The sequence below is a fragment of the Bombina bombina genome, chromosome 1, assembly GCF_027579735.1.
Source record: "Bombina bombina isolate aBomBom1 chromosome 1, aBomBom1.pri, whole genome shotgun sequence".
In the NCBI taxonomy this organism is placed as follows: Eukaryota; Metazoa; Chordata; class Amphibia; order Anura; family Bombinatoridae; genus Bombina; species Bombina bombina.
In genome coordinates, this window is record NC_069499.1 from 38989224 (window position 1) to 39014974 (window position 25751).

The 25751-nt window shown below is 39.5% G+C and overlaps 1 protein-coding gene across 3 annotated transcripts in view; it reads right to left on the reverse strand.

The window, feature by feature from the left end:
* DAAM1 (dishevelled associated activator of morphogenesis 1) overlaps window positions 1–25751 on the reverse strand; it is a 427341-nt gene that overhangs the window by 82431 nt on the left and 319159 nt on the right. For all 3 annotated transcript variants that reach the window (XM_053697309.1, XM_053697307.1, XM_053697308.1), the window contains exons 7-15: window positions 24636–24746; window positions 22761–22864; window positions 22594–22660; window positions 21898–22015; window positions 14414–14549; window positions 11390–11448; window positions 10953–11140; window positions 6186–6488; window positions 1474–1581 (exon numbers count right to left, since the gene is read on the reverse strand). In XM_053697309.1, coding sequence (XP_053553284.1) covers window positions 1474–1581; window positions 6186–6488; window positions 10953–11140; window positions 11390–11448; window positions 14414–14549; window positions 21898–22015; window positions 22594–22660; window positions 22761–22864; window positions 24636–24746 — 1194 coding nt within the window. The remainder of the gene's footprint in view (window positions 1–1473; window positions 1582–6185; window positions 6489–10952; window positions 11141–11389; window positions 11449–14413; window positions 14550–21897; window positions 22016–22593; window positions 22661–22760; window positions 22865–24635; window positions 24747–25751) is intronic.

Below are 25751 nucleotides of genomic sequence, written 5' to 3' on the forward strand. Positions count from 1 at the left end.
GGATTTTAGTTACGGTTGCTAAAATCATTTTCCTCATACAAACAGAAATCTTCATCTCTTTTCTGTTTCTGAGTAAATAGTACATACCAGCACTATTTCAAAATAACAAACTCTTGATTGAATAATAGAAAACTACAGTTAAACACTAAAAAACTCTAAGCCATCTCCGTGGAGATGTTGCCTGTACAACGGCAAGAGAATGACTGGGGTAGGCGGAGCCTAGGAGGGATCATGTGACCAGCTTTGCTGGGCTCTTTGCCATTTCCTGTTGGGGAAGAGAATATCCCACAAGTAAGGATGACGCCGTGGACCGGACACACCTATGTTGGAGAAAATAAGTTTAAAGGGTCACTAAACAGTCTTAGATTGTTTGCTGATGACTTTAAAGAGACAGACTACTCCAAAATGTTATTGCTTTAAAAGATAGCTAATCCCTATATTACCCATTCCCCAGTTTTGCATAGTTAACACTATTATATTAATACACTTTTTACTTCTGTGATTACCCTGTATCTAAACCTCTTGACAGCCCCCTGATCACATGGCTATTTATTTATTATGTATTGACTTGCATTGCAGCCAATTAGTGCAGTGTCATGCACAACATCACGGGAGAGAGCATAATGTTACCTATTTGGCACACATGAACTAGCACTTGTGAAAAGCTAATTAAAAAAGCATATGATAAGAGGCTGTCTGTAATGGCTTAGAAACAGACAGGTTTAGAGATTATAAAGTATATTGATATAACAATGTTGGTTGTGTAAAGCTGGGAAATGGGTAGTAAAGGCGTTGTCTATCTTTTTAAACAACAATAATTTTGGTGTAGACTGTCCCTTTAAAAAACTGTTTGAAATTGTAATATAAAAATGTTGAATTTTTATGCAGTTTAAAAAACTGCAACACAACAACTTTGTTATATACTTTCGTTATTTATTTTGGCACATTTTCCAGAAATTAAACTCTGGAAATTGTTACTTTTATGTAAATGACCTAAATATTTCATCATTCCGCCTTCTTGGTACATAAGGAACTTATCACTTTAAGGTACTGTAATTTCAGACTCATGCAAGTGTATACGACACAAGATAAAGAAAAGCTAAAACAGGATTGTGAATTATAAAAAGCTATATTGTTATTTAAAATGCAAACATATCGTATGTATGGTTTCCTATGCATGGGATGGGTCTTTATTATAAATAAAGTTGGGGGGAAAAACAAAACTGCAGATCAAAACATAAAGATAAATATATCTGCTAGGTCATATATTAACATTTTGAATTAAAACTAATGAAATAATAGCTGTTTAAACTGAAACTGACAGTAATTGTAATCCATTTTGAAATAACGTGTTTTGAATGCAACAAAGGAAAAAAATAAAATACTTTTGAGTTTCTTTAAAACACAGGCTATTTGTGAAAAAAAAAACTATAGCTAATTTAAATCTGTATATACAACAAAATAAAACATTACCTGCTGTCTTTGGTAAGCAGAGAAAGTGCGTTCAATATCTTCTAAATCTAATATTTTGAATACTTTTGCATCATCAATGTCTACCCAGAGAGTTCCTTCCAGCTTGTTCTACAAGTCAAGCAACATTTACTGGTTATAGGAAGAAAAGATCATATTTATAACATCAGGATATTAAAAAAGAATACATATCATGACTACACCCTTGGGGGTCGATCCGATAAAAATCGTCGCCCGCAAAAGCCGGCAACGCCAATATTTACGCTGGTTTGGTATCACATATACGGCGTAACCTAGAAGTTACGCCCGTATATTTCTGCCGTCGCCCGCAGTTTTTTGGGCCATAGGCAGGTATACCAAACCAGCGCAGTTTGGTATCCAATATGCAGCGTAAGGACTTACGTGGCGAAAATGGAGAAATCTTACTCCATTTTCACCTCGCCACAAAAAGCAGCCGTAAGAAGCCTTACGCTGACTATTGGAGCCCCGTAACTCCCTAAACTAACTAGAAAATAAACCTAACACCTAACGCATGCGCAATGTCTATCTACCTGTCACCTGCGATCTGCTAAATAAAACCTAACACCTAACGCATGCGCAATGTCTATCTACCTGTCACCTGCGATCTGCTAAATAAAACCTAACACCTAACGCATGCGCAATGTCTATCTACCTGTCACCTGCGATCTGCTAAATAAAACCTAACACCTAACGCATGCGCAATGTCTATCTACCTGTCACCTGCGATCTGCTAAATAAAACCTAACACCTAACGCATGCGCAATGTCTATCTACCTGTCAACCGCGATCCCCCCCCCCCCCCCCGAAATCCCTAATAAAGTTATTAACCCCTAAAACCGCCGCTCCCGGACCCCGCCGCCATCTACATAAACTAACCCCCTACTGTGAGCCCCTAAAACCGCCGCCATCTACCTTATCTATCCCCTAATCTGACCCCCTTACACCGCCGCCACCTATATAAAAATTATTAACCCCTAATCTAATCCCCCTATACCGCCGCCAGCTATATTAATATTATTAACCCCTAATGTAAGCCCCTTACACCGCCGCCATCTCTATTAAAATGATTAACCCCTAATTTAATCTACCTACCCCGCCGCCAGCTATATTATCTATATTAACCCTAAGTATATTATAGTTAATATAGGTATTACATTATATATATTAACCCTAATTATATTAGGGTTAATATAGTTAATATAGTTACTATAGTATTTATATTAACTATATTAACTCTATCTAACCCTAACACCCCTAACTAAATTTATATTAAATTAATCTAATTCATATTATAAACTAAAATATTCCTATTTAAATCTAAATACTTACCTATAAAATAAACCCTAAGATAGCTACAATATAATTAATAATTACATTGTAGCTATGTTAGGGTTAATATTTATTTTACAGGTAAATTGTTAATTATTTTAACTAGGTATAATAGCTATTAAATAGTTATGAACTATTTAATATCTACCTAGTTAAAATAATTACCCAATTACCTGTAAAATAAATCCTAACCTAAGTTACAAATACACCTACACTATCAATAAATTAAGGTAAATAAACTACAAATATCTATCTAAAAATACAATTAAATAAACTAAACTAAATTACAAAAAAAAAAAAACACTAAATTACAAAAAATAAAAAAAAGATTACAAGATTTTTAAGCTAATTACACCTATTCTAAGCCCCCTAATAAAATAATAAAGCCCCCCAAAATAAAAAAAATTCCCTGCCCTATTCTAAATTAAAACAAGTTCAAAGCTCTTTACCTTACCAGCCCTTAAAAGGGCCTTTTGTGGGGGCATGCCCCAAAGAATTCAGCTCTTTTGCATTTAAAAACATATACAATACCCCCCCCATTACAACCCACCATCCACATACCCCTATTCTAAACCCACCCAAACCCCCCTTAAAAAAGCCTAACACTACCCCCCTGAAGATCCCCCTACCTTGTCTTCACCACACCGGGCCGAACTCCTCATCCGATCCGGGCGATGTCTTGCTCCAAGCGGCAAAGAAGAATTCTTCCTCCGGCGATGTCTTCCTCCAAGCGGCAGCAAAGTCTTCTTCCTTCCGGCAACATCTTCAATCTTCTTTCTTCGCTCCGCCACCGCGGAGCATCCATCCCGGCCGACGACTGAACGACGAATGAGGTACCTTTAAATGACGTCATCCAAGATGGCGTCCGCCGAATTCCGATTGGCTGATAGGATTCTATCAGCCAATCGGAATTAAGTTAGAAAAATCTGATTGGCTGATTGAATCAGCCAATCAGATTCAAGTTCAATCCGATTGGCTGATTGGTTCAGCCAATCGGATTGAACTTGAATCTGATTGGCTGATTCAATCAGCCAATCAGATTTTTCTAACTTAATTCCGATTGGCTGATAGAATCCTATCAGCCAATCGGAATTCGGCGGACGCCATCTTGGATGACGTCATTTAAAGGTACCTCATTCGTCGTTCAGTCGTCAGGCCGGGATGGATGCTCCGCGGTGGCGGAGCGAAGAAAGAAGATTGAAGATGCCGCTTCATGGAAGATGTTGCCGGAAGGAAGAAGACTTTGCTGCCGCTTGGAGGAAGACTTCGCCGGAGGAAGAATTCTTCTTTGCCGCTTGGAGGAAGACATCGCCGGAGGAAGAATTCTTCTTTGCCGCTTGGAGCAAGACATCGCCCGGATCGGATGAGGAGTTCGGCCGGTGTGGTGAAGACAAGGTAGGGAGATCTTCAGGGGGGTAGTGTTAGGCTTTTTTAAGGGGGGTTTGGGTGGGTTTAGAATAGGGGTATGTGGGTGGTGGGTTGTAATGGGGGGGGGTATTGTATATGTTTTTAAATGCAAAAGAGCTGAATTCTTTGGGGCATGCCCCCACAAAAGGCCCTTTTAAGGGCTGGTAAGGTAAAGAGCTTTGAACTTGTTTTAATTTAGAATAGGGCAGGGAATTTTGGTTTATTTAATTGTATTTTTAGATAGATATTTGTAGTTTATTTAATTTATTGATAGTGTAGGTGTATTTGTAACTTAGGTTAGGATTTATTTTACAGGCAATTGGGTAATTATTTTAACTAGGTAGATATTAAATAGTTCATAACTATTTAATAGCTATTATACCTAGTTAAAATAATTAACAATTTACCTGTAAAATAAATATAAACCCTAACATAGCTACAATGTAATTATTAATTATATTGTAGCTATCTTAGGGTTTATTTTATAGGTAAGTATTTAGATTTAAATAGGAATATTTTAATTAATAATATTAATATTAGATTTATTTTAATAAGAGTTTAGTTAGGATGTTAGAGTTAGATAGGTTTATTATACTTAATATATATATAATTATAATAACGATATTAACTATATGAACCCTAATATAATTAGGGTTAATATAGTTAATATAGCTGGCGGTGGTGTAGGGGGATTAGATTAGGGGTTAATACATTTATTATACGTGGCCGCGGTGTAGAGGGATGTAGATTGTAGGCAAAAGAGCAGTTTACTTTGTGACAAAGCCCCGCCAAAAGCCCTTTTAAGGGCTGGCAAAAGAGCTGTTACTTTGGGGCATGGCCCGCAAAAAGCCCTTTTAAGGGCTGGCAAAAGAGCTGTTACTTTGGGGCAATGCCACGCAAAAAGCCCTTTTCAGGGCTATTTGTAGGGTTAGACTTAGGTTTAGTGGTAGGGATAGTTTAGTATTTTAGGGGTTAAATAATTTAATATAGCTGGCGGCGGTATAGGGGGATTAGATTAGGGGTTAATAATTTTAAAATAGCGGCGGGGTAGGGGCTCACTTTAGGGGGTAGGTAAGGTAGATGGCGGCGGTGTTAGGGGCTCACTTTAGGGGGTAGGTAAGGTAGATGGCGGCGGTGTTAGGGGCTCACTTTAGGGGGGTTATAGATTTAATATAGCTGGCGGCGGTTTAGGGGTTAATAATTTTATTAGGTTGCGGCGGGCTCCGGGAGCGGCGGTTTAGGGGTTAATACATATTTTATTGTTAGGATAGTGAGGGGGGATAGCGGATAGAGGGTTAGACGTGTCGGGCTATGTTAGGGAGGCGTGTTAGACAGTGCGGGTGTTTTAGACTTTAGTCAGGTTTTATAGGCGCCGGCAGTTTCTAACGTGCCGCAAGTCACTGGCGACGCCAGAAATTTGTACTTGCGCAGATTTCTGGACATCGCTGGTTTGTCAGACTTACGGCACGTTAGCATCTGACGGCGACTTATATAGGATAGCTCGAGTTGCGAGCTGAAACTGTGGGCGACGCCGGTTCCCTCGCTTGCGCCGCAAACTGCGATCTATATCGGATCGCGCCCTTGGTTGGCAACTTGTGCCCAATGGATAAATTAAAGGTTCTCTGATATAAAAAAATTAAATACTTGTAATGTAGAATATAGATTTACAAATCATCTAACCCCAGGTACACAGCTATTACTATATCTACAAGGAACTACAGCTACCATAATCCTAACTATTACATATTTGACTGATGCCTTGGCTAGCATGAAATAAAACCCTCAGAACTAGAAAGAACTTGTAAACAGCTATGTCTAACTTATCTCACCAGGAATACAGTGTTTTAGATGATGTAATCTAAGGCATGGCACCAGCTCTGGTATTATATATGTAACATATTACACATTATTGTGTCTGTCTCGGAGATATGAGGCCTAAACTTGTGCAGAGCACTCACCTCTGGTAGCTTCGACCAGTTAAAAGACTTTAAGGGGTTTTTCGGTTGAGGGATATTTTTCTTTTTCAACGCAGGACCTAGAGGTGCCCCGGGAGGTGCTGTTAGTGTGCCTAGCGGAGGAGGACCAGGGGGTGGAGGGGGGCCTCCTGGCGGCGGTGGTGGTGGTGGTGGAGGGGCACATCCACCAGGAAAAGGTGGTGGTGGAGGAGGTGGCATGAGACCTCCAAAAGGAATAGGTATGGGACCACCGGGTGCCGCAGGAGGAAGAGGGGGACCACCAGGAACAGGAGCACTGGCTGCCCTCTGTAATAAAAAACAGGAAAAGTGATATTACAATAGAAAAAGCAGCTGCAATGTTTTATTACTAATATACAGTAATATTAGGCTTATGTTTAACGTTTGAGTGAAATGCTAATTTGATAGCTGTGCACTTATATATGTGTGTAACGTGTGTGTACATGTGTATGTGAGTGTTTTATGCTATGTGTGCGCGCATGTGACACTGCGTATTTCTGTGTGTATGCTATGTGTGCGCGCATGTGTGTGCATATGTGACACACCGTATTTCTGTGTGTGTATGCTATGTGTGCGCGCGTGTGACAACGTATTTCTGTGTGTATGCTATGTGTGCGCATATGTGACACAGTGTATTTCTGTGTGTGTATGCTATGTGTGCGCGCATGTGTGTGCATATGTGACAGCGTATTTCTGTGTGTATGCTATGTGTGCACGCGTGTGTGCATATGTGACACAGCGTATTTCTGTGTGTGTATGCTATGTGCACACGCGTGTGTGCATATGTGACACAGCGTATTTCTGTGTGTGTATGCTATGTGCGCACGCATGTGTGTGCATATTTGACACAGTGTATTTCTGTGTGTGTAAGCTATGCGTGCGCGCGTGTGTGCATATGTGACACAGTGTATTTCTTTGTGTGTATGCTATGTGTGCGCGCATGTGTGTGGATATATGACACAGTGTATATGCTATGTGTGCGCGCATGTGTGTGCATATGTGACACAGCGTATTTCTATGTGTGTATGCTATGTGTGCGCGCATGTGTGTGCATATGTGACACAGTGTATTTCTGTGTGTGTATGCTATGTGTGTGCGCATGTGTGTGCATATGTGACACAGCGTATTTCTGTGTGTATGCTATGTGTGCGCGCATATGTGACACAGTGTATTTCTGTGTGTATATGCTATGTGTGCGCGCATGTGTGTGCATATGTGACACAGCGTATTTCTCTGTGTGTATGCTATGTGGGCGCGCATGTGTGTGCATATGTGACACCGCGTATTTCTGAGTGTGTAAGCTATGCGTGCACGCGTGTGTGCATATGTGACACAGAGTATTTCTGTGTGTGTATGCTATGTGGGCGCGCATGTGTGTGCATATGTGACACAGCGTATTAATGTGTGTGTATGCTATGTGTGCGCGCATGTGTGTGCATATATGACACAGTGTATATGCTATGTGTGCGCGCATGTGTGTGCATATGTGACAGCGTATTTCTATGTGTGTATGCTATGTGTGCGCGCATGTGTGTGCATATGTGACACAGTGTATTTCTGTGTGTGTATGCTATGTGTGTGCGCATGTGTGTGCATATGTGACACAGCGTATTTCTGTGTGTGTATGCTATGTGTGTGCGCGAATGTGTGTGCATATGTGACACAGCGTATTTCTGTGTGTGTAAGCTATGTGTGCACGCATGTGTGCATATATGACACAGCGTATTTCTGTGTGTGTATGCTATGTGTGCGCGCATGTGTGTGCATATTTGACACAGTGTATTTCTGTGTGTGTAAGCTATGCGTGCGCGCGTGTGTGCATATGTGACACAGTGTATTTCTGTGTATGTATGCTATATGGGCGCGCATGTGTGTGCATATGTCACAGCGTATTTCTGTGTGTATGATATGTGTGCGCCCATGTGACACAGTGTATTTCTGTGTGTGTAAGCTATGCGTGCGCGCGTGTGTGCATATGTGACACAGTGTATTTCTGTGTGTGTATGCTGTTTGCGCGCATGTGTGTGCATATGTGACACCGCATATTTCTGTGTGTGTATGCTATGTGCGCACGCATGTGTGTGCATATTTGACACAGTGTATTTCTGTGTGTGTAAGCTATGCTTGCGCGCATGTGTGCATATGTGACACAGTGTATTTCTGTGTGTGTATGCTATGTGGGCGCGCATGTGTGTGCATATGTGACAGCGTATTTCTGTGTGTATGATATGTGTGCGCCCATGTGACACAGTGTATTTCTGTGTGTGTAAGCTATGCGTGCGCGCGTGTGTGCATATGTGACACAGTGTATTTCTGTGTGTGTATGCTATGTGGGCGTGCATGTGTGTGCATATGTGACAGCGTATTTCTGTGTGTATGATATGTGTGCGCCCATGTGACACAGTGTATTTCTGTGTGTGTAAGCTATGCGTGCGCGCGTGTGTGCATATGTGACACAGTGTATTTCTGTGTGTGTATGCTATGTGGGCGCGCATGTGTGTGCATATGTGACACCGCGTATTTCTGAGTGTGTAAGCTATGCGTGCACGCGTGTGTGCATATGTGACACAGCGTATTTCTGTGTGTGTATGCTATGTGGGCGCGCATGTGTGTGCATATGTGACACAGCGTATTTCTGTGTGTGTATGCTATGTGTGCGCGCATGTGTGTGCATATGTGACACAGCGTATTTCTGTGTGTGTATGCTATGTGTGCGCGCATGTGTGTGCATATATGACACAGTGTATATGCTATGTGTGCGCGCATGTGTGTGCATATGTGACACAGCGTATTTCTAAGTGTGCGCGCATGTGTGTGCATATGTGACACAGTGTATTTCTGTGTGTGTATGCTATGTGTGTGCCCATGTGACACAGCGTATTTCTGTGTGTATGCTATGTGTGCGCGCATGTGTGTGCATATATGACACAGTGTATATGCTATGTGTGCACGCATGTGTGTGCATATGTGATACAGTGTATATCTGTGTGTGTATGCTATGTGTGCGCCCATGTGACACAGCGTATTTCTGTGTGTATGCTATGTGTGTGCCCATGTGACACAGCCTATTTCTGTGTGTATGCTATGTGTGCGCGCATGTGTGTGCATATATGACACAGTGTATATGCTATGTGTGCACGCATGTGTGTGCATATGTGATACAGTGTATATCTGTGTGTGTATGCTATGTGTGCGCCCATGTGACACAGCTTATTTCTGTGTGTATGCTATGTGTGTGCCCATGTGACACAGCGTATTTCTGTGTGTGTATGCTATGTGTGCGCGCATGTGTGTGCATATATGACACAGTGTATATGCTATGTGTGCGTGCATGTGTGTGCATATGTGACACAGCGTATTTCTATGTGTGCGCGCATGTGTGTGCATATGTGACACAGTGTATTTCTGTGTGTGTATGCTATGTGTGTGCGCATGTGTGTGCATATGTGACACAGCGTATTTCTGTGTGTGTATGCTATGTGTGCGCGCATGTGTGTGCATATGTGACACAGTGTATATGCTATGTGTGCGTGCATGTGTGTGCATATGTGACACAGCGTATTTCTATGTGTGTGCGCATGTGTGTGCATATGTGACAGTGTATTTCTGTGTGTGTATGCTATGTGTGTGCGCATGTGTGTGCATATGTGACACAGCGTATTTCTGTGTGTGTATGCTATGTGTGCGCGCATGTGTGTGCATATGTGACACAGCGTATTTTTGTGTGTGTATGCTATGTGTGCACGCATGTGTGTGCATATGTGACGGCGTATTTCTGTGTGTGTATGCTATGTGGGCGCGCATGTGTGTGCATATGTGACAGCGTATTTCTGTGTGTATGATATGTGTGCGCCCATGTGACACAGTGTATTTCTGTGTGTGTAAGCTATGCGTGCGCACGTGTGTGCATATGTGACACAGTGTATTTCTGTGTGTGTATGCTATGTGGGCGCGCATGTGTGTGCATATGTGACAGCGTATTTCTGTGTGTATGCTATGTGTGCGCGCATGTGTGTGCATATGTGATACAGTGTATTTCTGTGTGTGTATGCTATGTGTGCGCCCATGTGACACAGCGTATTTCTGTGTGTATGCTATGTGTGTGCCCATGTGACACAGCGTATTTCTGTGTGTATGCTATGTGTGCGCGCATGTGTGTGCATATGTGACAGCGTATTTCTGTGTGTGTATGCTATGTGTGTGCGCACATTTATGAACTTGTACATGTGTGTGTGTGTGTGTGTGGCATAGCAAATTTCTGTGTGTGTATCCTATGAGCATTTATGAACATGTACATGGGTGGGTGAATGTGTATGTTTATTTATGTGTGTGTATGCATTTATGAACATGTACATGGGTGTGTATGCATTTATGAACATGTACATGTGTGTGTATGCATTTATGAACATGTACATGGGTGTGTATGCATTTATGAACATGTACATGGGTGTGTATGCATCTATGAACATGTACATGGGTGTGTATGCATTTATGAACATGTACATGGGTGGGTGTGTACGTGTGTGACACACAGCGTATTTGTGTATGCTATGTATGCATTTATGAATGTGTACATGGGTGGATGTGGATGTGTATTTATGTGTGTGGATGTGAGTGTATGTGAGTAGGTGACACAATGTATTTCCATTGAATAAAATGAGAAAACATGATTTATTTAAAATGAAATGTAAAATGGAGTATTAGCACCAGAAATCGCTTCCCTTCTGGGGCCGTATACGAACTGCTCCTTACCCTGTTGAGCTCCTGAATCTGTGCCGTGAGGTCCAACACCTGCTGCTTCACTTGCTTGTATTCCGTAGATTCCTTTTCTAGTTTCTCTTTCATCTTATTCAGGGTCTGCATCATCTCATCTTTCTCCTGAGATTTTGCATCACATTCTCGTTCTTTCTTTTCCAATTTCTGCTGCAACTCGTGGTGCTCTAGGATCAAACGCAAACGTAAACTAATATTTTTATTTTTATTTTACTGTATTTAGTGTTCCTTTAAAGGAAGTTTATATTGCAATATCTACTGTATGCCTATTGATTGGCTGGACGTCACAATTGTATCCGCTCTCTTGTCCTCTGGAGGCCGATGCGACCAACGTCACAAATATAGTGTAACAATATCTAACAACGGAAATATAAAGGGATAAAGCATTCTATAAAGAAGTCCTGCCTCCTACTCACCTTTTCTCATTTTTTCAGCTTGTTCCTTCCACTGCTTGACCTCATTTTCATTGACCAGCCTGCGAGAGAGAGCGAGAGAACTGCCCATCAGGGTGCTAAGGTGGTGAACACTTGTGGGTGACAAACGTCACTGCATTTAAAGGGACACGAAACCCAATGTTTTTCTTTTATGATTCAGATAGACCACATAAGTTTAAACACTTTCCAATTTACTTATATTATCTAAATTTGCTTTGTACTCTTGGTATCCTTTGTGGAAAAGAATACCTAGGTAGGCTCAGGAGCAGGGAGCTAGGTGCCGATTGGTGGCTGCAAAAATATGCCTCTTATCATTGGTTTACAGATGTGTTCAGCTAGCTCCTAGTAGTGCATTGCTGCTCCTTCAATACAGGATACAAAGAAAAGGAAGAAAAATTGATCATAGAAGTAAACTGGAAAGTTGTTTACAATTGTATGTTCTATCTGAATCATGAAAGGAAAAAAATGTGGGTTTCATGTCCCTTTTAGTTAATCTGAAAGGGACATGAAATCGAAAAATGTTCTTTCATGAGTCAGGGACAGTAAACACTTTAAATAAAATTAAAAAAAAAATCATGATTTCATTTGACCTTTTTTCTGTACTTAAGAGTTTTCCAGCTCTGAGAATTGGATGTGCACACTGCAGGCTATATGGGCCTAACCCTGCTACATATCTGTGCCTGACTATCCTCAGCAGGGTGATTCACCTATCGAACGCCAAAACATAGCCACTGTCATTTTGTTAGCAGAAACTAAGCCTTATCTACTGCCGTGTAATGTGTAGGGATAAAGGATGATTTCCAAAAAAACAAAACAAGCTCTGAGTAAAACACAGAAGCTATCAATGCCCTGGTGCACTAATTCCTTACTGAAACCTTCTTCAAACAGCAGTCACTTTGTTTTCCCCATCTATTTCCGCTCTGGAAAGTGTCACTGACATTTAATCGCTTATTAAAACGGACAGTAAACACCTTGTAATTAGAAGACAATTCTGCTGTGTTGCTATAGAATACCGTATCAGTCAAAACATATTAACATCTTTTTTACTGTCAGTAGCCAAACTCCATCAACCATTTGCATTATTTGGAGAAGCCATTTTCGTGTGGAGACAACAAGACTAGCGTCTTATTGTTTGTATAAAGTACATTGCAGTTGTTACCAGTTAAAGCCAATAAGGGATGGTATCTCTGCCAAGGCCAAGTAGTGATAGATACTGTATGTAGCAGTGCTAGGCTTGTGCCCTATCAGTTCTCACAACTGGAAAACTCTTAAAGGGATACGAAACCCCAACATTTTCTTTCACGATTCAGATAGCGAATACAATTTTAAAAATGTTTCCAATTTACTTCAATTATCAAATTTACTTCATGTTATTACTACAAGACAGGAAATAGTGCTGCCATCTAGTGCTCTTGCTAATGTATAACATTACTGCATGACAGGAAATAGTGCTGCCATCTAGTGCTCTTGCTAATGTATAACATTAGTACTACATGACAGGAAATAGTGCTGCCCTCTAGTGCTCTTGCTAATGTATATTATTAGTACTGCATGACAGGAAATAGTGCTGCCATCTAGTGCTCTTGCTAATGTATAACATTAGTTCTACATGACAGGAAATAGTGCTGCCCTCTAGTGCTCTTGCTAATGTATAACATTAGTTCTACATGACAGGAAATAGTGCTGCCATCTAGTGCTCTTGCTAATGTATAACATTAGTACTACACAACAGGAAATAGTGCTGCCATCTAGTGCTCTAGCTAATGTATAACATTAGTACTACATGACAGGAAATAGTGCTGCCATCTAGTGCTTTTGCTAATGTATAACATTAGTACTACATGACAGGAAATAGTGCTGCCATCTAGTGCTCTTGCTAATGTATAACATTAGTACTACATGACAGGAAATAGTGCTGCCATCTAGTGCTCTTGCTAATGTATAACATTAGTACTACATGACAGGAAATAGTGCTGCCATCCAGTGCTCATGCTAATGTATAACATTAGCACTACATGACAGGAAATAATGCTGCCCTCTAGTGCTCTTGCTAATGTATAACATTAGTACTACATGACAGGAAATAGTGCTGCCATCTAGTGCTCCTGCTAATGTATAACATTAGTTCTACATGACAGGAAATAGTGCTGCCATCTAGTGCTCTTGCTAATGTATAACATTAGTACTACATGACAGGAAATAGTGCTGCCATCTACTGCTCTTGCTAATGTATAACATTAGTACTACATGACAGGAAATAGTGCTGCCATCTAGTGCTCTTGCTAATGTATAACATTAGTACTACATGACAGGAAATAGTGCTGCCATCTAGTGCTCTTGCTAATGTATAACATTAGTACTACATGACAGGAAATAGTGCTGCCATCTAGTGCTCTTGGTAATGTATAACATTACTGCATGACAGGAAATAGTGCTGCCATCTAGTGCTCTTGCTAATGTATAACATTACTGCATGACAGGAAATAGTGCTGCCATCTAGTGCTCTTGCTAATGTATAACATTACTGCATGACAGGAAATAGTGCTGCCATCTAGTGCTCTTGCTAATGTACAACATTGTTGCAAAACTGCTGCCATAGAGTGCTGCAGACATGTGAACACTCCTGAACTTAGCATCCTGCTTTTCAACAAAGGATAACAAGAAAATGAAGAAAATTTGATAATAGAAGTACTTTAGAAAGTTGTTTAAAACTGTATTTTCTATCTGAATCATGAAAGAAAATGTTTAGGTTTCACATCCCTTTAATTTTCAGATTGAAATGACATAAAAGGGGGCAAAACAAAATCAAACGTAGGTTGTAAAGTATTTTTTCTTAAGCATTTTACAATCTCAATCTGTTTACTGTCAGTTCAATAATTAAAAGGTTATGGACGCTTTTTATGGGGAAAAAACAAGCTCACTGAGGCTGTTTGAGATTTATTCTATGGGATCCACAGACTTTATTACATTTTACTAAATATTATGTTTGGTGCTGGTGACACTTACATCCGAACCACATTTTTAACATTAAAATTTTCCAGCGGAGAGATGTCAGGATCCTGTCCCTTGTCATTCTGTATGACGATTTGTTGAACTATCCTGTCTAGAAGTAGCCAGTAATGCACAGTGTTACTTCTTTTATCTAGAAGCAAAAAAATAAAATGCAAATTTCATTATTTTTTATTTTACCAGCAGAGAAGACAGAGTCCTCTTTGGCAACCAAAGGGTTAATAGAATCCTTATCACACTCTCAAAAAGGAAAAGGGACTATTAATAGCAATGATGAACTAAAAAAGGAATGAGAGCTATTTGCCATTGTGGAATATATGATAAAGATGGCAATGCTGCGAATATTATTCCCTTAGACGTGACAAACACAGGCAAGAGATTAGATACAGACATTACTTTCAAATGCACTAAAGAACACAATACAGAGATACGGTACTGTTTTTTTTAATCCTTTACATAAAAAGCAACATTAAACACATTTTCTTTTGGAGTAAAAAAAAAAAAAAAAGTGCTACGTCCCACCCTCCCTAGAGGCCAAAAAGCTATTTTTTTGTGTTTTCAAAATGCTACAAATCAAGCTAGTTTAGACAATTTTGATAGCCTGGGTTACATATTATTTCCCCCCTGAAAAAATGTAACGCAAAATCTAATTTAATCAAAATTTAAAGTAATAATAAAAAAAACCTCTAAAATCAGTTTACATTTAGACAAACTAATACAGCAGTTGTGTATTTCCTGTTCATTCTCATTAACGTAGAGGCGCTTACTGCTAATGTTTATTGGACGACAGGCACTTCCTGTAAATTCTCATTGGTTGATAGGTACAAGAAGCGATAGCCACAAGTACACAGACACGGCTGTATTAGTTTCAACCTAAATTTTAACATTTTCGTTCAAGTTTGTTTTTTTTCTTCAGGCAAATAGAAAATTTCAATGTTTAAAAGTTACTTTTTTTTTTACATGGAAGATAGCAAAAAACAAACAAACAAAAAAAACATAATTTATGCTTACCTGATAAATTCCTTTCTTCTGTTGTGTGATCAGTCCACGGGTCATCATTACTTCTGGGACATAACTCCTCCCCAACAGGAAATGCAAGAGGATTCACCCAGCAGAGCTGCATATAGCTCCTCCCCTCTACGTCACTCCCAGTCATTCGACCAAGAATCAACGAGAAAGGAGAAACCAAGGGTGAAGTGGTGACTGGAGTATAATTTAAAAGATATTTACCTGCCTTAAAAAACAGGGCGGGCCGTGGACTGATCACACAACAGAAGAAAGGAATTTATCAGGTAAGCATAAATTATGTTTTCTTCTGTTATGTGTGATCAGTCCACGGGTCATCATTACTTCTGGGATACCAATACCAAAGCAAAAGTACACGGATGACGGGAGGGATAGGCAGGCTCATTATACAGAAGGAACCACTGCCTGAAGAACCTTTCTCCCAAAAATAGCCTCCGAAGAAGCAAAAGTGTCAAATTTGTAAAATTTGGAAAAAGTATGAAGCGAAGACCAAGTTGCAGCCTTGCAAATCTGTTCAACAGAGGCCTCATTCTTAAAGGCCCAAGTGGAAGCCACAGCTCTAGTAGAATGAGCTGTAATTCTTTCAGGAGGCTGCTGTCCAGCAGTCTCATAGGCTAAACGAATTATGCTACGAAGCCAGAAGGAGAGAGAGGTAGCCGAAGCCTTATGACCTCTCCTCTGACCAGAGTACACGACAAACAGGGAAGACGTTTGTCGAAAATCCTTAGTTGCCTGCAAGTAGAACTTGAGGGCACGAACTACATCCAGATTGTGTAGAAGACGTTCCTTCTTTGAAGAAGGATTCGGGCACAGGGAAGGCACCACGATCTCTTGATTGATGTTCCTGTTAGTGACTACCTTAGGTAAGAACCCAGGTTTTGTACGCAGAACTACCTTATCTGAATGAAAAATCAAATAAGGAGAATCACAATGTAAAGCTGATAACTCAGAGACTCTCCGAGCCGAAGAAATAGCCATTAAAAATAACACTTTCCAAGATAACAACTTTATATCAATGGAATGAAGGGGTTCAAACGGAACTCCTTGTAGAACGTTAAGAACAAGGTTTAAACTCCATGGCGGAGCAACAGTTTTAAACACAGGCTTGATCCTAGCTAAAGCCTGACAAAAGGCCTGGACGTCTGGATTTTCTGACAGACGCCTGTGTAACAAGATGGACAGAGCTGAGATCTGTCCCTTTAATGAGCTAGCCGATAAACCCTTTTCTAAACCTTCTTGTAGAAAGGACAATATCCTAGGAATCCTAACCTTACTCCAGGAGTAACCTTTGGATTCGCACCAGTATAGGTATTTACGCCATATCTTATGGTAAATCCTTCTGGTAACAGGCTTCCTAGCCTGTATCAGGGTATCAATAACCGACTCAGAAAACCCACGTTTTGATAAAATCAAGCGTTCAATTTCCAAGCAGTCAGCTTCAGAGAAGTTAGATTTTGATGTTTGAATGGACCCTGTATCAGAAGGTCCTGTCTTAGAGGTAGAGACCAAGGCGGACAGGATGACATGTCCACTAGATCTGCATACCAAGTCCTGCGTGGCCATGCAGGCGCTATTAGAATCACTGATGCTCTCTCCTGTTTGATTTTGGCAATCAATCGAGGAAGCAGCGGGAAGGGTGGAAACACATAAGCTATCCCGAAGTTCCAAGGTGCTGTCAAAGCATCTATCAGAACCGCTCCTGGATCCCTGGATTTGGACCCGTAGCGAGGAAGTTTGGCGTTCTGGCGAGACGCCATGAGATCTATCTCTGGTTTGCCCCAACGTCGAAGTATTTGGGCAAAGACCTCCGGATGAAGTTCCCACTCCCCCGGATGAAAAGTCTGGCGACTCAAGAAATCCGCCTCCCAGTTCTCCACTCCCGGGATGTGGATTGCTGACAGGTGGCAAGAGTGAGACTCTGCCCAGCGAATTATCCTTGATACTTCCATCATTGCTAGGGAGCTTCTTGTCCCTCCCTGATGGTTGATGTAAGCTACAGTCGTGATGTTGTCCGACTGAAACCTGATGAACCCCCGAGTTTTTAACTGGGGCCAAGCCAGAAGGGCATTGAGAACTGCTCTCAATTCCAGAATGTTTATTGGCAGGAGACTTTCCTCCTGACTCCATTGTCCCTGAGCCTTCAGAGAATTCCAGACAGCGCCCCAACCTAGTAGGCTGGCGTCTGTTGTTACAATTGTCCAGTCCGGCCTGCTGAATAGCATCCCCCTGGACAGATGTGGCCGAGAAAGCCACCATAGAAGAGAGTTTCTGGTCTCTTGATCCAGATTCAGAGTAGGGGACAAGTCTGAGTAATCCCCATTCCACTGACTCAGCATGCACAATTGCAGCGGTCTGAGATGTAGACGTGCAAAGGGTACTATGTCCATTGCTGCTACCATTAAGCCGATCACCTCCATGCATTGAGCTACTGACGGGAGTTGAATGGAATGAAGGACACGGCATGCATTTAGAAGCTTTGTTAATCTGTCTTCTGTCAGATAAATCTTCATTTCTACAGAATCTATAAGAGTCCCCAAGAATGGAACTCTTGTGAGAGGAAAGAGAGAACTCTTCTTTTCGTTCACTTTCCATCCATGCGACCTTAGAAATGCCAGAACTAACTCTGTATGAGACTTGGCAGTTTGAAAGCTTGAAGCTTGTATCAGAATGTCGTCTAGGTACGGAGCTACCGAAATTCCTCGCGGTCTTAGTACCGCCAGAAGGGCACCCAGAACCTTTGTGAAGATTCTTGGAGCCGTAGCCAATCCGAATGGAAGAGCTACAAACTGGTAATGCCTGTCTAAGAAGGCAAACCTTAGATACCGGTAATGATCTTTGTGAATCGGTATGTGAAGGTAAGCATCCTTTAAATCCACTGTGGTCATGTACTGACCCTTTTGGATCATGGGTAAGATTGTCCGAATAGTTTCCATTTTGAACGATGGAACTCTTAGGAATTTGTTTAGGATCTTTAAATCCAAGATTGGTCTGAAAGTTCCCTCTTTTTTGGGAACCACAAACAGGTTTGAGTAAAACCCTTGTCCTTGTTCCGACCGCGGAACCGGATGGATCACTCCCATTAATAACAGATCTTGTACACAGCGTAGAAACGCTTCTTTCTTTATCTGGTTTGTTGACAACCTTGACAGATGAAATCTCCCTCTTGGGGGAGAGAATTTGAAGTCTAGAAGGTATCCCTGAGATATGATCTCTAGCGCCCAGGGATCCTGAACATCTCTTGCCCAAGCCTGGGCGAAGAGAGAGAGTCTGCCCCCCACTAGATCCGGTCCCGGATCGGGGGCCCTCGGTTCATGCTGTCTTTGGGGCAGCAGCAGGTTTCCTGGCCTGCTTGCCCTTGTTCCAGGACTGGTTAGGTTTCCAGCCTTGTCTGTAGCGAGCAACAGCTCCTTCCTGTTTTGGTGCAGAGGAGGTTGATGCTGTTCCTGCTTTGAAATTACGAAAGGAACAAAAATTAGACTGTCTAGCCCTAGGTTTGGCTTTGTCCTGAGGCAGGGCATGGCCTTTACCTCCTGTAATGTCAGCGATAATCTCCTTCAACCCGGGCCCGAATAAGGTTTGCCCTTTGAAAGGTATATTAAGCAGTTTAGATTTAGAAGTAACATCAGCTGACCAGGATTTTAGCCACAGTGCTCTGCGTGCCTGAATGGCAAATCCGGAATTCTTAGCCGTAAGTTTAGTTAAATGTACTACGGCATCTGAAATAAATGAGTTAGCTAACTTAAGGGCTTTAAGTTTGTCTGTAATCTCATCTAGTGTAGATGATTGAAGTGTCTCTTCCAGAGACTCAAACCAAAATGCTGCTGCAACCGTGACAGGCGCAATACATGCAAGAGGTTGCAATATAAAACCTTGTTGAACAAACATTTTCTTAAGGTAACCCTCTAATTTTTTATCCATTGGATCTGAAAAGGCACAGCTATCCTCCACCGGGATAGTGGTACGCTTAGCTAAAGTAGAAACTGCTCCCTCCACCTTAGGGACCGTTTGCCATAAGTCCCGTGTGGTGGCGTCTATTGGAAACATCTTTCTAAATATTGGAGGGGGTGAGAACGGCACACCGGGTCTATCCCACTCCTTAGTAACAATTTCAGTTAGTCTCTTAGGTATAGGAAAAACGTCAGTACTCGCCGGTACCGCAAAGTATTTATCCAACCTACACAATTTCTCTGGTATTGCAACAGTGTTACAATCATTAAGAGCCGCTAAAACCTCCCCTAGTAATACACGGAGGTTCTCCAATTTAAATTTAAAATTTGAAATATCTGAATCCAATCTGTTTGGATCAGAACCGTCACCCACAGAATGAAGCTCTCCGTCCTCATGCTCTGCAAGCTGTGACGCAGTATCAGACATGGCCCTAGTATTATCAGCGCACTCTGTTCTCACCCCAGAGTGATCACGCTTGCCTCTTAGTTCTGGTAATTTAGCCAAAACTTCGGTCATAACAGTAGCCATATCTTGTAATGTTATCTGTAATGGCCGCCCAGATGTACTAGGCGCCACAATATCACGCACCTCCCGGGCGGGAGATGCAGGTACTGACACGTGAGGCGAGTTAGTCGGCATAACTCTCCCCTCGCTGTTTGGTGAAATTTGTTCAATTTGTACAGATTGGCTTTTATTTAAAGTAGCATCAATACAGTTAGTACATAAATTTCTATTGGGCTCCACCTTGGCATTGGAACAAATGACACAGGTATCTTCCTCTGAATCAGACATGTTTAACACACTAGCAATAAACTTGCAACTTGGTTACAATCTTATTTAACAAAAACGTACTGTGCCTCAAAGAAGCACTAAACGATTAAATGACAGTTGAAATAATGAACTGAAAAAAAAACAGTTATAGCATCAATCCTTAAAAACAACACAACCTTTAGCAAAGGTTTGTTCCCATTAGTAAAGTAACAATGATTAAATTTGAAGCATAAAAATTACAGAGCAACGTTTTTAATCACAGTCAATATATAAGTCTCACAGCTCTGCTGAGAGAATCTACCTCCCTCCAAAGAAGTTTGAAGACCCCTGAGTTCTGTTAGAGATGAACCGGATCATGCAGGAAATACAAGAGTAACTGACTGGAATTTTTTGATGCGTAGCAAAGAGCGCCAAAAACGGCCCCTCCCCCTCACACACAGCAGTGAGAGAGAAACGAAACTGTCACAATTAAAACAAGCAACTGCCAAGTGGAAAAATAATGCCCAAACATTTATTCACTCAGTACCTCAGAAAATGCAAACGATTCTACATTCCAGCAAAAACGTTTAACATAATAAATACCTATTAAAAGGTTTAATGTACTTTTAACAGAGTAATTCCAGTGAAGTACCATCCCCAGAATACTGAAGTGTAGAGTATACATACATGTCATTATAACGGTATGGCAGGATTTTCTCATCAATTCCATTCAGAAAATAAAAACTGCTACATACCTCAATGCAGATTCATCTGCCCGCTGTCCCCTGATCTGAAGCTTTTACCTCCCTCAGATGGCCGAGAAACAGCAATATGATCTTAACTACTCCGGTTAAAATCATAGTAAAAACTCTGGTAGGTTCTTCTTCAAACTCTGCCAGAGAGGCAATAACACGCTCCGGTGCTATTGTAAAATAACAAACTTTTGATTGAAGTTATAAAAACTAAGTATAATCACCATAGTCCTCTCACACATCCTATCTAGTCGTTGGGTGCAAGAGAATGACTGGGAGTGACGTAGAGGGGAGGAGCTATATGCAGCTCTGCTGGGTGAATCCTCTTGCATTTCCTGTTGGGGAGGAGTTATATCCCAGAAGTAATGATGACCCGTGGACTGATCACACATAACAGAAGAAATACTGTTAGTGATCAATTTTAAATGTAAAATTTCTATTAAAAAATGTAATTTTTTTTTTTTCAAAACAAACCTATTAAAAAATATTTTGAGAGCATTAAAGGCACAATATAGTAATTCCCCCCCCCTTTTTTGATTATTTGAATTTCATATCCCTTTAAAATGATGGAACTTTTTATAAATGAAAACAAATTTAAATAAAATGTTTATATATATATATATATATATATAAAATTAAATTAAATATATTGCTCAGAATCTGATAAAATAAAATAAAAAGTTCTTTATGCTAGAAAATATATCAATGTTTAAAGTTTGGGTGAAGCAGAATCTGTTGTTCCTTTCATATTAATCTGAGAATAAATTACTCTCAAGTGAGAAAGAATGTGTAATCTATGTGTAAATAACACGTGAATATAGAGTTAATAAAAGTAAACATCAGAAAACATTAGCAAGTTAACTATAGAATATATTTCAATGTGACAATGAAAAGATACAGTGCACATATTTCCTATTTGAAAAGGTAGCGCTACAGAATTTGTGGCGCTATACAAATAAATTATAATAAAAATGATAATATTTGACCATGAAACTGTATACTTACAAGGCATTTGGAGGCAGTGGTGAAGTATTGACATAAAATGTGGGTAGGATTCTGTGTGTGTCAATCTCTTTCTTGTTAACTCGAACATCTGTGTTGCGCTCTTGGTGTCAATATGAACCTGTAAAAAGGAAAATGTATTAAACAGTAATAACATGGTAGACATAATGGTGTATTCAAAGCAAATATTAGCCTTCAAATAATTTGTACATGTAGTTATTCTTACAATTATATTAGTTTCTATAAAGTAATGGGAGCCCCCATGTTGGGACATTGGTTTTCCCCTTATCTATCCCTTAGACAGATATAAATCAGGCAATATAAGAGTTTGTAAACAATGCTGTATAGAAACCCTTTTAAATAATTGCTCTAACAATCATATGTTCCATGCAGTCTAATTTGAAAATAATTGCCTGTTTTATACCTGTACCTAATAGTCCTCAGCAAGAGAAAGAGAGATAAATAGAAAACCTTAGTTCAAACCTAACGGCGATCAGTACTTTATAGAAACTAAGAAAAACATTTTTTTAGAGTTACAGGAAAAGGGGACAAAATTAAATATATTACTTTTTTTTTACTACACATAATAGTAAAACATTTTATATTAGAATCTAACACTATTTAATATCCATTTAATTTAAAATTTCAAAATTGAGAAACTCCCCCCCCAAAAAAAAATCATAGTGGCAGGATACGTACCAGATCAAATCTTTTGGCAAACTCCAGTTCGTCTTCATTCCTCAGCATTTCAAAAAAATCTAAATGCCTATTGAAAAGAAAATAAAAAAAATATAAAAGGCGCATTTTGTGGTAAAGTGTAAAAACACAAATAAAGAAACTGAAGAGAGCTGGAAGTAATATCTTACCTGTCCAGTGTGGAATTCTCGTGCTCCTTCAGTTTATCGATGACCGGTTGTATTCCCAACATCAGAAACTCGTAACGAAGATGAAGTCTGAAGTCCAAACTTTCCTAAAAAATTAAGCCACATAACTTGGCATCAGTACAGGTGTTACATGTGTCCTAATTAGTATTTGTTTTTGTTGTTGAAATTGCTTTTATTAGCAATTGAAATATTATACATTTTTATAATACACATATTTCACTCAAAACAGGGACATTTTAAGCTGCAGAATTAATATTCTTCTTATACATAGCTTATCTTGTTACTGGAAACAGAGAAAACATAAAATAAAGCTATTTAAAACATGTCAGTAATGTGACCTAATTGGTATTTTACTGGCACAACTTTTTTTTGCATGCAATTTTAAGCAACTTTCTAATTTACTTCAATTATGAATTTTTCTTCATTCTCAGTGTATCTTTATTTGAAAAGCAGAAATGTAAGCTTAGAGCCGGTACATTTTTAGTTCAGAACCTGAGTAGCGCTTGCTGATTGGTAGCCACCAATCAGTAAGCGCTACCCAGAGTGCTGAACCAGAAATGGTCCGGCTTCTAAGCTTACATTCCTGCTTTTCAAATAAAGATACCAAGAGAATTAAGAACAATTGATAATAGGAGTAAATTAGAAAGTTGCTTAAAATTGCATGCTCTATCTGAATCATGAAAAGAAAAAAATGTGGGTTTCATATCCCTTTAAGGGTTTGTTCACATCTAGGTAATATGGCTTAATTATAAAATATGGCTTAATTATAAAATATGGCTTAATTATAAAATATGGCTGAGAATTCATTCATAGTTAAAGAAATTCATTTAGAAAATTAGGTTATTATAAATGTTAATAGAAGAGATTTTAAACTTTTAAAAATAGTTAATATTGGCCCTGTATTTGATATTCTTTTTTTGCAAATAAAGGGGTCGCATTTCGCTATATGTAGTTGGACATTTGCATCCTATTTAAGACATAATCCTGTATAAAATCCTATTAAAGCACCATTAAATACAGTAGAATTTAATGATCAACAAATGCATAATAAAAATACAATGCAAAAGCACTTGGTCTGAATTTAAAGTGAGAAGCAGATTTTTTTTCTGCCAAATTTCAAAGTTAGTTTAATTTTCCTTCTCCCTGCATCATGTGACAGCTATCAGCCAATCACAAAATGATACATATATTCTGTGAATCTTGCACATGCTGGTGCCTCAGAAAGTGTAAATATAAAAATACTGTGCACATTGCATACTTAAATACACTTTGAAACAGCTATAGCTTTTATTTGAAACACTTTTGCTAATACGTGTATATAACACAATGTCTTCTATTCAAAACGTAAATGCAGATACGTGGATTCCAATTTTGGCTGGAATGTCCCTTCAAGCCTGTCATGTGCTCTTTCAGTTTACAAATAACAAAAACAATATTGCAGAGCTGTTTCACTATATACAATGAAGTATTCTATGTTACTATCTGAAAGGGTTTACTGTCCCTTTAAAACTATGCCTGTTCCAAACTCAAATTCTTTAACCTAAGTAAGTTACAAACTGCCTGATACTGCGACATATTACACAGTGATTGCTTACAGCGGTGCACAAACTAATTTACAGCTATAGTCTTAAATGGCCAACGCAGAGAAAAAAACATGCAACAGATACTTCAAGTAGTTTATTACCAACTGACACTTTGTGCTTATAATACATTTATTTTGTATGTAGATATTTTACAATGCAGGGATTAATTGCTAAGATTTACTGTGTATAGATAAAAATTACTTTAATGTCCCTTTAATGATGCAAATAACTGCGTACAGGAATCTGACAACCCCAGCTCTGAGCAAGTCCTTACCACGCCAGCTCCTTGGCTTAGAACGGCATTAATAAAGGACATGATGGCAGTTTTTAGGTTTACTTCATCCTGATACCTTCCTGTACTCCGGTCCAAATCATTAACAAGGGTCTGACAAAGGGAAGCAGATGTGCACATATTACTACAATGATCACAAAGTACAGACAAAACATATAATACATTATTTATATAAACACAATCATTTTATTTGCATTTTATATATATTTATGTGTGTGTGTGCGCGTCTATATATTTACATATATAATGTATGTTGCAAGTATGTATGTGTATATATGTGTGCACGTGTATGTTTGATCCGTGTGCACATGTGTTGCATCTTTGTACACACATATGTGTGTACACGTGTACTTATGTGTGTGTACACGTGTAAGTGTACGTGTAAGTGTATGTATGTGTACGTATAAGTGTATGTATGTGTACGTATAAGTGTATGTATGTGTACGTATAAGTGTATGTATGTGTACGTATAAGTGTATGTATGTGTACGTATAAGTGTATGTATGTGTACGTATAAGTGTATGTATGTGTACGTATAAGTGTATGTATGTGTGTACCTGTATGTATGTGTGTAAGTGTGTGTCTGTACGTGTGTGTAAGTGTATGCATGTATATGTATGTATATGTGTGCAAGTGTATGCATGTATGTATAAGTATGTATGTCAGTATGTGTGAATGTAACTGTGTATGTATGTATGTGTACGTGTGTAAGTGTATTCATGTATGTGTGTAAGTGTATGTATACGTGCCTGTGTACGTGTATATGTATGTATGTCAGTGTGTATTTATGTGTGTATGTAGGTGTGTAAGTGTATGTATGTGTAAGTGTTCGTGTGTATGTATATGTGTGTATGTAGGTGTGTAAGTGTATGTATGTGTAAGTGTTCGTGTGTATGTATGTACTGTATGTATATGTGTGTAAGTGTATGTATACATGCGTGTGTATGTATATGTGTGTAAGTATGTATACGTGCGTGTGTATGTATGTATGTGTGTAAGTATGTATGTGTAAGTGTATGTATACATGCGTGTGTATGTATGCATGTATACGTGCGTGTATGTATGTATATGTGCGTAAGTGTATGTATGTATATGTGT